The 12482-nt window shown below is 58.7% G+C and overlaps 1 protein-coding gene and 1 non-coding gene across 3 annotated transcripts in view; one reads left to right on the plus strand and one right to left on the minus strand.

The window, feature by feature from the left end:
• PHF21B (PHD finger protein 21B) overlaps positions 1–11363 on the minus strand; it is a 91555-nt gene extending 80192 nt beyond the window's left edge. Inside the window, exons 1-2 of one of the 2 annotated variants that reach the window (XM_042993511.1) lie at positions 11259–11363; positions 10320–10385 (exon numbers count right to left, since the gene is read on the minus strand). In XM_042993511.1, the coding sequence (XP_042849445.1) occupies positions 10320–10385; positions 11259–11312 (120 nt within the window). In that variant the 5' untranslated portion in view covers positions 11313–11363. Of the gene's footprint in view, positions 1–10319; positions 10386–10557; positions 10632–11258 lie in introns of those variants that run through there. The other variant, XM_042993512.1, reaches the window with a different exon arrangement.
• Positions 3688–3772, plus strand: TRNAQ-UUG. The gene has a single exon. It is a non-coding gene; the product is annotated as a tRNA-Gln (tRNA).
• Positions 11364–12482: the final 1119 nt, after the last annotated feature.

Below are 12482 nucleotides of genomic sequence, written 5' to 3' on the forward strand. Positions count from 1 at the left end.
ACATGCCAGTCCGAGGAGACCAAGGCAAGCCAGAGGCTCCCGCCAAAAAAGCCCCAGTTGCCGGTCTACTTCCCCATGGCAGTGAGATCTCTGGGGTGTGGCCAGCTCCCCCCGTCTCACACCCCGGGTGACGGAGGGATACTGCTCACCGCGCTCCCTCGGACTCCGCTGCCCTGCGGCATGCTGGGAATCACGCCTGGCACCTCACACTTGCCTGGGAAGCAGCATTTTCCCCTTTGAGATACTCTGACATCAGGACGCAGCCATCTGCCCCCTCCTCTTGTAACTGCCTGGAGGCTGACGAACCCCTCGGCCTTAGACAAAAAAAAAGAAAAAGAGGAAGGCAAAGAAAATGCCCCAAGGAAGCCCTTCTTTCTGCTGTGTTTTAACAAGACCGACACAGAAGAAGGTGCCAAGCAGAAGCAGGAACAGAAAACAGCAGGGCCCATGTGAGACCGCACGGGACGCCCGCTGCTGGCGGGCAGAGGCCGTAACCAGAATGGATCTGTAGCAGCAATTTCTCACCACACTCTGGAAACTGCTGCTACCCCACAAGAAGCAACTGCCGATAATAACAAAAAAAAAAAAAGCTTGAGAAAGCGGATCTTTTCCTTTCGAAAACAGAGGCCGTTTCAAAACGAGGCAACGCCTCGACGTTCAGGTGTGAAATGACACTGGAAGTAAGAAGAATCGTAAGTGACCAAGCCACGGGGGCCAAGGCGGGGCTCACAGAGCGGGGGGTGGGGGGGGGGGAGCGCCCACGGGCTCCTCACCGAGGGCGGGGTCAGCACGAACCCCGGCTTCCACACCGCGGAGCCCCCCACCCCCTGCACCCAGCCCGCTGCCCACTCCCCACCCTGGTGCCGCGTGCAGAGACCAGATGCAGGCCCAGGCCCCTTCCGAAGTTCTAGAACCTTCCACCTCAGAGTGAAACTCCCGCTCCTCATTGCGGAACGGCTGCTTCTGGTTCACCCGCGCTCGTCTCTGAGGCCCGAACGCCACATACTTGCGTCCGAACGCACGCCCTGGCCGCTTTTCTAACTCGTGGCCCAACGTGTGTCCTCTCCGCCCCCCACGCTCCTCCTCCGACGCGGCGAGGACCACGAGGCCCGGAACCGGACTGCAGCCCCTCCGCTCGTCGCCTGACATGCGTCACATCAACAAGCCGGTCAACCTCTCTGGGCTTCAGCCGGTCCTGAGCACGATGGAATTCAGAGCAGGCCTTCCCCAAGGGCTCTGTGAACGGTGGACGGGTCCAAGGAACCCTCGGAGGGGCGTGGCTCCAGTTAGCATCAGACAGGGAGGCAGGGACTCAGCACTGAATCGGACGACCTCCAGGTCCCACCTGCTGAGGACCCTGTGGCAGGGGGGGGGGGGGGGGGGGGGGGGGGGGGGGGGGGGGGGGGGGGGGCTTACCGCGTCGTCTTGGCTGAACCCTCCGAGCGCCTCTCTCGGGTCATTTCCTTAGCTCTTACCGCGTGCCAGCCCTCTGCCACCTGGTTCGCAATGCACTGTCCTACCCATTGTACGGCCACTGAGTGTGGAACAGCCACAGAAGGGTGGCGTTGGGTCTATAACCCCCGTCTGTCCTGCTCTAAAGCCTGTGCTTTAAGCTCTTCGTTACGTGCCTCTCAGAGACAAAAGTTAAAAGCCTTCTCGGCAGCCCTCTTCTGGAAGGGAAACCAAATCCAGGGTCCCAGCTCCTTAAACAGCGCACTTTGCACACAGCGTAGCCATACTGACTGCAGACACCCTCCTCTTCCCCCGAAGCCCCCCCGTGTCTGGGGTGAGGGCCCCGGAGGCCGAGCCAACAGATACCCCCAAAGGGCCCTCCTCGAGTCCCCTGTGTGTCACCAAAGCGTGCCAAGACCCTGCTCTGCTGGAGAAGGCAGGCGCGTCCTCAGACCCAGCGGCGAGCTCCGGCGGGCGGACCAGGCAGCGGCACGCTCAGCTTTGGCTCGTACGAGGGACAAGAACAGAGCAGCGAGCCGGTCACTCGGCTCCTGGACATACAAAGGTATTGAGGGAAAGACTTGCGAAATCACGGGGCTAATCGTCATAGCCAGCAGCTCTAATGAGGCATCGTGGGATTACCAAAGTTATCAGAGTCGTCTCGCCGAAAAAATTCAAAGCTAACGGAAATCAATTGTGCAATTCCGTCGGCGGGTGTTGTAAGAGGCTAAGTACCAAAGCGAACCTTGCACCGGCTGGAGAAGACAGCACAGCCAACGTCAAGCTCACCCGGGGCCACCGAGCAACGGGACGCCCACACTTGGAAAAAGGAAATGCCCCCAACCGCGAGCAGGAGGCAACTGGACATGCAAAGGTGGCAGGTTCCACAGGTGCAGGACAGGGATCGGCAGGTGTCTTCTGTGGCCACGGGGACAGCGACCACAATTCGCTCCAATCAACCCCTTCGCTTCCGGCGGACGCAAACTTTTACATCCCTTATCTGACTTCATCTCAACGACCTGGTGAGATAAGTCTCACTGCTACGCCCACCTTGCGGACGGGGAAACAGAGCCCAAGGAAGCAACACGACTCGTCGAAGGCTACTCAGCCAGATGCGGGGAGCTGGGACATGAACCCCATTTGCCCGAGCTTGCCCAGCCTGATGCGGAAAGCTGGGACATGAACGCCGGCGTGTGACTTTAGGGCCTCTGCTCTTCTGGCGGCATCATGCTATGCTCTGCAATGCAGGGGGCCAGTTGGGGACGAGGCAGTGGCCGAAACAGAGGGCACCCTCTCAGTGGTCCCAAGCCGGGTGACCTTGGGAAGCTGCCCTTCTCTGACCTGTCTGGCAGGAAGCGTGTACCTGCCCGGCCCGACCCAAGTCATGGGATCATCCCGACAATCAAATAAAAAGACGGCACGAAAGAGGGGACAGAACTGATCGCTGCTGCTGACGGCCAAGGGATCGTGTGAGCAATCTGTCTCTACGCTTCTCTACAGGTGGACGCGTCACCCCCTCAGCGCGGTCCCCAAGCACCCCATCAGAGCACACCATCCCGTCTGCTGCCCGAGTGAGCCTGGTGGTTAAACATCTCACGCAGACACCTCACCGGGCTCCACGGGAGAGGGAGCTGTGGATGCACCTGTCTCCCCAACTGTGTGTGAAAATGTGTGCAACCAAAGACGGGTGACAGCATTTTGTCAGCATAAAGCCTTACAAAATGAGACGCCCCCATTGCTCACGGCACACTACCCACCATCACCTCCATATCCCCGGTACTTGGTGGATGCTCGTTAAGTGTTTATGGAATAATTAAACTGAGTTATTCCCAAGAGAGAGGGCTGCACTACAAGGTCAAGCGTAAAAAGCAAGTTTAGGCAAGGTATGTGCCCAGCCCGTGCACTAAGCGTGTTTATCTGTGTTGTATACATTTGTGTGTGCACAGAACGTGCCCTACACACACAGCCCTGCTCTCATCCCCAAGCAAGGATGGGGGTGGGGTGGAAGGAAGGGGACTCGTGTTTTAGGACTCAGATCCGTACTGCAAACCTTCCTCCTCACAAGCACATGCTGCATTTACAGTAAAAACTTTTTTACAAGCAGAATTCTTCTTTATCTCCTCAATGTTACAGAAATAACAAAAAAAAAACACCGATCACCACCTTCCTCGGTTAAGATTTTACTTCAGGAGAATGATAATTATTTTCTTACTTCCAAAACAAATCCTTAGGAGCGCCTGGGTGGCTCAGTCGGTTGAGCGTCTGACTTTGGCTCAGGTCACGATCTCGCGGTTCGTGGGTTCGAGCCCCGCGTCGGGCTCTGTGCTGACAGCTCGGAGCCTGGAGCCTGCTTCGGATTCTGTGTCTCCCTCTCTCTCTCTGCCCCTCTCCCACTCACTCTCTGTCTCTGTCTCTTAATAATAAACAAACATTAAAAAAAAAAACAAATCCTCTCATTTTCATTAGGAAATCCTGGAAAGTTAGTAACTGATTTTTATACACATATACATAGACTTTGCATGTATTTATTGGCACATGGTGACACGCTTATTGCTTACTTTACTTGTTACGTTGTCAAAATAAAATCACTAATACAGGTGTACCTGACAGAGAAGTGTATACATATACATATATACACGAACAGTTTTTTAAATTTTTTTTTTTTTTAAGACAGAGAAAGAGAGCATGAGCAGGAGAGAAGAGAGGGAGACCCAGAATCCAAAGCAGGCTCCAGGCTCTGAGCTGTCAGCACAGAGCCTGAGGTGGGGCTTGAACTCACAAACCGTGAGATCGTGACCCCAGCTGAAGTCAGACACTTAACTGACTGAGCCACCCGGGCGCCCCTACATACACTTTTTCTTAAACCAACTGAACAGAACTGCTAACCGAGACACCTTCTAGAAGTTTCGGGAAACACTCCCCTTCCCCCATTAATTTCTCAGTTCAAAGAAGCTCTGGGGAAGGCAGGAGGGAGAGGATCACCAAGCGGCCCCCTGCCCCCACAGCCTGTTAGGTGCCGGTCATCAAGTGTACGTGGCCAACGGCCTCCCAGCCTCCTGTCCCATGTCGTACACGGGACCCAGTGCCCATGCAAGGGCCTCCCCGTGGAGGTGACAAACATTTGAAGAACTCACATGGCCCGGCCCGGCTAAGCAACGCGGGAGTTCAGGCGTCCTTCTCTCTCCTCCCTTCCCACCTGCCCTTAGCACCATTCCTGCACCTTCCTGACCTATGCACTAACAGCCCTTGGCTATTTCCAAGCCTAAGGTGTAAAATCCAGGCCCTTCCTCCAAGCAAGTGATGCCTTCCTTGCTCTGGCCCCAGCTCACCTTCTCTGATGTCTCTTTCTTGCTCAAGGCTTTACTGCCAGAAGGGTCACAGCACCTGCAGGTTTCTTTAGGCCATTATCCCTTAGCGGGCTCGCACCAGCATCTCCTGTCCACGACCCTAGGCGTCCTCGAGGACCTACCTACCTGTCCCCCAACCTCCTCTCCAGGAAGCTGTCCTCCATCTCCAGGCCAGACAGCATGACTTTCCCAGAACTTTGCTGGGATCTTCTCGAAACGTGGTTATCTCCGCCTTACTCTTTTGTGAGGTTTCCAAGGGTAGGGGCCGCGGGTCTTAGTCAGTGCCGAGCCCACTCACTTCAGACACAGGATAACCTACCATTTGCTGCACGCCTATGACAGGCTAGGGACTCCCCACTAGGGGACTCCACTAATCCTCATGCCTGTCCTGTTACAACGTCATCCACTCACTCAACGGAGCGCGTTCAGTCCCTACAAGGCACAGGGGAAGAGGGAGAGCAGGCCGCGCCACCCCCCTGCACGGAGCTTACAGTCCAGCACAGAAGCAGACGTGAAAAGATCGAGACAGACGCCGGCCAACACCGTGTAAAGGCAGGAAAGTGCTCGACGTGCCAGAGAAGCCGCCGGAAAGCAACCACGGAGACCGCACCGCCACGTGCAGGAGCGAGATGGAGACCGCCCTGAGCAGAGCCCGGCAGAACATACCAGAGGGGGCAAGAGGAGACGCGATACGTTATTCACGTGGCCAAGAGGAGGACACAACCCAAACGTCCGTCAACCCGTGAGCGGACGGGCAAAATATGGTCTATCTGTACAACAGAGTATCGTTCAGACGCACAAAGGAACAAAGCACCAACATCTCCCACGACTCGGATGAGCCTTGAAACGTTATGTCCAGTGAAAGAAGCCGGTCGTATGATTCCACTCACAGGGAAGCAAAACAGGCAACCCCGGAGAGACAGAAGGCAGATCAGCGGTTGCCTAGGGCTGGGTGGGGGTGGGGAGCGAGAGCCCAGGGGTTTCTTTCTGAGATGAAGATGTTCTAAAGTTGATGGTGGGGACAGTCGCACATCTCTGTGAATACACAAAAAACCATTTAATTGTGCATTTTAAGTGGGTGAATTGCATGACATGTGACATGTACCTCACTAAAGCCGCTTTGGGGGTTTTTGGTTTTCACAGGAGATGCAGTGAGGTGGCAGCTTCAATCCTCAAGTGGCAGATGATGGTGGGAGTCGGGGGAGGGGAAGAGGGGACTCAGGGAGCAGAGCTCAGGTGAGGGGGTGGGGGGCGCGGGTAGGTTCGGGGTGCTGCGGGATAAGAAGCTTGGTAGCGGGCGAAACCAGGGCTGGGTCCTGCCATCCGAGGCCACGTTCTTCCCCGCGGGGGACGGAGTGTGGAGCTCCGCGAGACTTCTCTCTTTAGAAAGTAATGATCCTATTGGAAGCATGACATCTTCGACTCTAAGTCAGGAAGATGGAAATTGACCCCCCTGGAGAGGGGAAGACTGGAAGGAAAGCTTGGAAAACGGAACAACGCCCTTTTACCAAAGGACTGTAACCAGCCTGCAGTTTTGTTCAGTGGACACTTTCACGGCAGAATTCCTCTGCTGTCCAACGCGGCTAGTGAATCACGGTGAAGACGTGATCCAGCGCCCGGGTGCACGCCACATACATAATACCTTTCAAGAAGACATATTTTTATTGCTGCACTTAAGGACAGCCCCTCGGAATCCAGAGTCCATCAAATCGATGGATCGAGCAGCAGGAAAGGCCCCAAGTTCACCTCCGGGGTCTCTCTCGCGAAGCCACACCGGCGTGGACTACAGTCAACCCAGGAGGCTCTTCTCGCTCCGTGGTGAAGCTGAACTTCATGAAGTTCAGGTCTAGAGATGCCCGTGATACGTGGCATCTAAACGTGCTGAGAACTTCAAAGAGGGAAGGGGGAAGAAAAAAGAAAGAAAGAAAGAAAAGACACCCAGTATTTATGACGGGTCTGTTATTTACACGGAAGTGCTTGTTGCTTGACAATTTAGATACAAATGTTAGTGCCTCTCTGCGTGTGCTGCAGATTCATGGCGTAAAACCATCAGAGCAACTAATGGAGTCTTCAAACATCGTATCTCGTTGAAGACGAGGGGTCCCTCCTCCACTGAACTCAAAAAACCCGGCTGCCAGGCGCGGCCACACCTGGGAATGCGGCCTGGCCCAAAACTCCGCTCTGACCGACTCCCACACCTCCTTTTTTTTTTTTTTTTTTTTTAAAGAAAAAACTATGAATTCCGTTTTAACACAGACACTGGTTTCCTGTTTATCCCCTGGTCCATCAACGGTGGGAGACGCACTGAACAGTTATACGGGACTCGTATCTCTACTTCTGACCAACAACTAGCCTATTTACTTCTAGGAGTCCTCCATAAACATCTTTAGACACTTGTCTGTGTTTCTAGACGTAACTGAAAACATTCCAGTGTCAAGGGCATGAATGGGAAATTGATGGCAGGGCACCAAAAGATGTTACTCAGCTGCTATTGTATTTCTAACAGATGTGGATCATGGGGTCATCCGTTCGCTTTACTATCCAGTTCATCATCCAAGTACCCACTTTTAATTGAAACTTAACCTTTATATCCCACATTCCAAGAGGGAGCGGCACGAAAACACAGCTCCGGAGGTGGAAACGGTGAGTTTCTTCCCCAGCAAATCTATAAATGAGCCCTACCTTTAGTTTCATGTTGAGTTAAAAACAAACTCTGAAAATACTGGCTTTTTCATATCTGCTCCCACATTTCAGCCACTCCCAGGCAGAGCCCCGCTGCCCCTCTTTAAGATCCTGGGTGCAGCCCGGAATCACCTCCGAGAGCTTGCTCCTGGACCTTCCCCCCACCCCCCACCAAGCCGCCAATCACCACCAAACTCTCCCAAGGAGAGAGGGACGAGTAAATGTTAAGTCTACCCAACTCATTTCATAGGTGACTTCTGAAAGATTTCACCTCGGAGCCTGGGAGAGACCAGGCAGCTTTATTAGCATGCTGCACCACGGCCTCGGCCCCCTCCCCTCCCTCTTTTATGAGCCCTTGTTATATAAAATGCCACAAAGGGAAAAGGAAAAAACAACAGACAGTTCCAAACACAAGTTCCGATGGCCAGGCCCAACGCTGGCTGCTTACCAGATGTTATATTTAGTCATTTAAAAGAGAAACATTTTTAAAAGGCCAGAGAACAAAAGTTTTCCTTGTTTTCTTTCTTTTTGGACACACACTCACAGACACAAAAAAGATGGAGGTACATTCCATTCGCAAGCATCTTTCCTTCCCGGAGTTCAAATTTAAAGGCAAAGGCAGCCGGGAGTAGGACAGTTCCTTCCCCTGAGATGCATGGAGCCTCCAAGCAGAATTTTCGAATGTTTCTCTCAGCCTCATCTAAATTCTGGCATGACGGATAATAAATAGCTACTCATTTACTATCAACATAAAATTTTAAACAGCCCTGGCATAGTTGCTACAATACAGAAGAAACGATCAGACCTAAGCTCTGAAAAGCCACTCCAAATAGTAAAACTATTGCCATGTAGAAGCACACATAAAGACATTGTTACGATAAAGCCGCTGGATTCCTGGATTCTCCCTCCCTCCCTCTCGCTCTCTCTTAAATCGTTCGCTCAGAGCGTAAGAGTCAACAACTTGCCGTTTTACCCACTGAAAACAGGGCTTAGGAACCCTCAGCTATCACACGGCACCCGATTTGGTGGCGGATTTAAAACAATAAAATACAAATAAAGTATCTGATTTGATTCTACACAGTGATTAAACATCTTTGTGCTCAGCGAAGGGTCTTCCAACCCCTCCCCCTCCAAAAATGGCATCAAAGCAATCAAAATGGTAATGCCGGGGCCCGGGGCCCCTCCCCCCCGCGAACTCCCCGACTTCGCCGGGGCCGCGCGCCGGACCCCCCTCCGGCGGGAATGGAAGCTTCCACGCCTGGACGGGGGCGCGGGCCGGGCGGGCGGGCGCGCGCGCTCGGGCGCGCGGCCGGGCAGGGCCGGGGGGGGGGGGGGGGGGGGGGGGGGGGGAAGGTTGGAAGGGGGGGTGCCGCGGCAGCGTCAGAAAGGGGTTAATGCATTCGTCCCAACCCGCCTGTCCAGCCGGGCGCCCCCGACCGGGCGCGGACCCGCGGGCACAGCCATCTTTCTTTGCGCGACCTCCGGCCCCCTCCTCTTCAGCACGCCCCCTCCCACCACTTTTCAACTTTAAAGACTCGAAATTTGCACCCGGCCTCCGAGTTCTCCCGCTCCGCGGTCGCCGCCACCCCCGCCGATCTCGTCCACGTCTCTCCCTCCACCGAGAATCCCTCCGGGGAGGGGGCATCCGACCTGCGGCCCCGAGCCGGGGGAGGCCGGAGGGGGCCGCACCGGCGGCGGGGGCGGGGGCGGGGGCGGGGGCGGCGCTGTCCAAGTTTGGTGCTGACGGCGGCGGCCGGCATTCCGAAGGAAGCGCGATCGATGGCCAGGGGGCGCGGCGGGGCGGGGGCGGGCCCGCGGAGGGGAGGGGCCGCGGGGAGGGGCGCCGGCGCCCCCGCCCCCCGCCAGCCTCGGAGCCCCGGGAGCGCCATTGGCTGCGCGGCTCAAAGTTCTCGGCTCCGGGCGGCGCGGGGGAAGGGGCGGGAGCGCGAGTGCGGAGAGCGGAGCGCGCAGGGGGAGGGGCGGAGGGGGAGGGGCGCGGGCGGCGGGGAGGGAGGGAGGGAGGGAGGGGAGGGAGGGGAGGGAGGGGGCGGGGGCGCGCGGCCGGCCGCGCTCTGGCGGCGGCATCTGTTCGTGGTGCTGAAACCCCGAGCGCTGAGCTCAGCGCAACTAAGTCACAATGGACAACTTTTCCTCCCCGGAGGGGCCGGGAGGGGGGTCGGCGGCCGTGCCAGCCCCTCCCCCCGGCGCGAGGCGGCTGTCGGGAGTCCCAATCTACACCTGAAGCCCCGAGACCAAAGTTGGGGCAGAACTGGGGGGTCCTGGGGGCGCCTTTCTTTTGTTCCCCGGGAGCTGGCGTCAGGTTCCAAGAATAAAAAGTGATGCTGGAGAAGTGGCGAGGAAGGGGGCGGGGGGGGGAGCCCGGAGAAAGGTTCTTTAAATAAGGTTCGCAATGGAATCCAGAAGCTGCTTCCAAGTAGTTTGGCGTCCGGGTCCCAAATACGGCCCCCCGCCACCCCTACCCTCACACCGGCGTGGGGTGGGGGACACCGAGCCGGGAGAAACTGCCACATTCCAAAAACATGTCCACCAACTCAAAATGGACGCCGGGCTGCTCGCCGCCTTTTGAGTGCAGCTCGTCTCTTTCGGCCACTGCCGGAGCCCGGCTGGCTCGCCCCCCTCGGCCTCCAGGAACCCGGCTCTTTCTTTCCAGAAAAGGGGGGGGGGGCGGGTAACTTTGAGGGCTGCAGACAGACTCCTCTGGGAGTCTGAGCGTGCGGCGCCGAGGCCGGCACTTTTTTAGGGGGCTGCCAAAGTGCCGGGCGACCCCTCCTCCCCACCTCGGGCGGAGTTGGGGGGCGCAGCCACCAGCTCGCTTACTTGTTTGTCGCTGAGCGCGGCGATCCGCGGCTGCCTTTCGTGGAGCTGCTTCTTGAGGTCGCCGTTCTGCGGAAACACGGAGGAGCGGGCTCAGGCCGGGCGCCCCGGGGGGGCCGAGGGCGCCCCGGGGCCCCGCGGGCCGCAACCCCCGCCCGGCCGTGCAAAGCGCGCCCCAAGTTCCCCGGGCCGCGCGTCCCGCACGCGCGGCGGCCGGGCAGTGCCGCGCGGGGCCGCTTACCTGTGGCTGCCGCCTCATCGGGGCAGCTCGCGGGGCGGGGCGGGGGCCGCGGCCACCCGGCGGCGCGCCCCGAGCCGTGCAAGTTTGCAGGCAGGGGTGCGTGTGCGAGTGAGTGTGAGTGTGTGCCGGGGGAGGGGGGAGGAACAAAGAGCCAAGTAAACACGGCGAGTCCGTGTCGAGCAAAGCTCATAAATATTCAAGTCGCGTCCTAATCTCCCCAACACACACACGCGCACGCCGCAATACCGCTCGGGCTCCGGCCGCCACGCCGCCGCCAGCCCGAGCAACAATCGCCAAAACTACTTTTGCAAACTGCGCGGGGTTGCACGCGAGTGGGGGTCGGGCGGGGGCCGGCCCGCACTCTCACACAAACAGCCCGGGCAGGCTCACGAAGGGGCCCCCTCCTGGCCCCCTCCGTCCTGCAGACCCCGCGCGGAGGAAGAGAAGACGCGGGGGCTCAGGTCCCACGGGCTCCAGCCCCCCCCCCCCAAAGTGTGCAAGACTGCAAGAGACGAAGGGAGGAGGAGGAGCCCGGGGGTCGGCGGGGGCCGTGCAGGTACCAAGTCCCCCACCCGGGAGCAGGCTTGAGGAGGAGCCCTTTCCGCGTACCTCCGGCCGCACAGACCCTGCGACGCGGGAGAAGACGCCGGGCTCGGGTCCCTGAAGCCCCGCACTCCCGACCCGGGGCCCCGGCCGCCTACCTGGTGGCGCGCGAGTTCCACGGCGAGCGCCTCGGGCCGGCTCTGCAGCTCCATCCCGGCAAGTTGGGCAGCACTTTGCGCTCACTTTGGCCCCGGCTCCCGGGAAGTTGCGCGACTCCGCGGGGGCGGGAGCGGGCGGGGCGGACCGGGCCTCCGGGGACCGGGTGGGGAGGGGGGGGGGACACGAGCCCCCTCCCCCAAGGCCGAACGGGAGGGAGGGGGGGGTCTGGCGAGGGGGGAAGAAAGGCGGCCGGGCGCCGCGGCACCGAGCCCGCGGCCGCTCCAACTCCTCAGGCTGCCCGGCAAGTTGCGCCGGGTCCCCGGGCCGCCCGCGCTGGCCGGCGCATGGCCCCCAGGCGCCGGGCGCCCCGCGCAGCCCCGCGCAGCCCCGCGCAGCCCCGCGCGCGCCCGCCCCGCCGCCGCCGGCCGGCAGGGACTATATTTCCTCCGGCGCGCGCCTGGATCTCGCTGGGCCTCGGCAAAGTTGTGCCTCGGCGCGATGCTAATTCGGCAGTGCCCGGATGGAGCGGGCCGGGGCGGCGGGGGGCGGCGCCGGAGCCCGCCGCCCGCCCCGCCCCGCCCCCGCCCCGCCCGCGCGTGCGCACTGCGGCCCCGCCGCGGCCCCGCACCCCGAGCGGAGAACAAAAGTGGCGGCGCGGAGGGGCGCAAACTCGCCGGCCCGCGGCTTGGGGCCGCCAGCCCCGGGACCGTTCGGGCCGGACGCCCCTCCCCGTCTCCGCCCGCGCGCGCAGCCAGACGTGAGGACCCCGGGCCGCCCAGCCCAGGGCCGGGCTTGTAGATACTCTCCGGTGGGGGGGGGGGGGGGAAAGAATGTCCATTTTTTCTTTTTTCTTTTTTTTTTTTTTCATTTCTTTTTTCCTCTGGCTCGCGGTGCTCCCTCTTTCCCCGTGCTCCCTCTTCCCTGCCTCCGTCAGCCTCCGTCTCCTACTTTATTTAAATTGTCTGCCGTCCCTTCCTGTCCCCCCGCATACTGACGCTTCTACTTGGGAGATTCAGTTAGTCCTGTCGCCAGATTCCCCCACCGCCTGATGGCCACCGTGTTGTTTAAACAGTAAGGACATTGATCTCTTGACTGTGCCTTTAATGATTTTTTTTTTTTTTTTTACACTCACAATTAAACTCTCAACAGATGTCACTGGACTTTTTAAGGCTGTTGTTAAAAATCGTAAACACGTCCGGTCAATGTCACATAAAACAGTTATA

The sequence above is a fragment of the Panthera tigris genome, chromosome B4, assembly GCF_018350195.1.
Source record: "Panthera tigris isolate Pti1 chromosome B4, P.tigris_Pti1_mat1.1, whole genome shotgun sequence".
In the NCBI taxonomy this organism is placed as follows: Eukaryota; Metazoa; Chordata; class Mammalia; order Carnivora; family Felidae; genus Panthera; species Panthera tigris.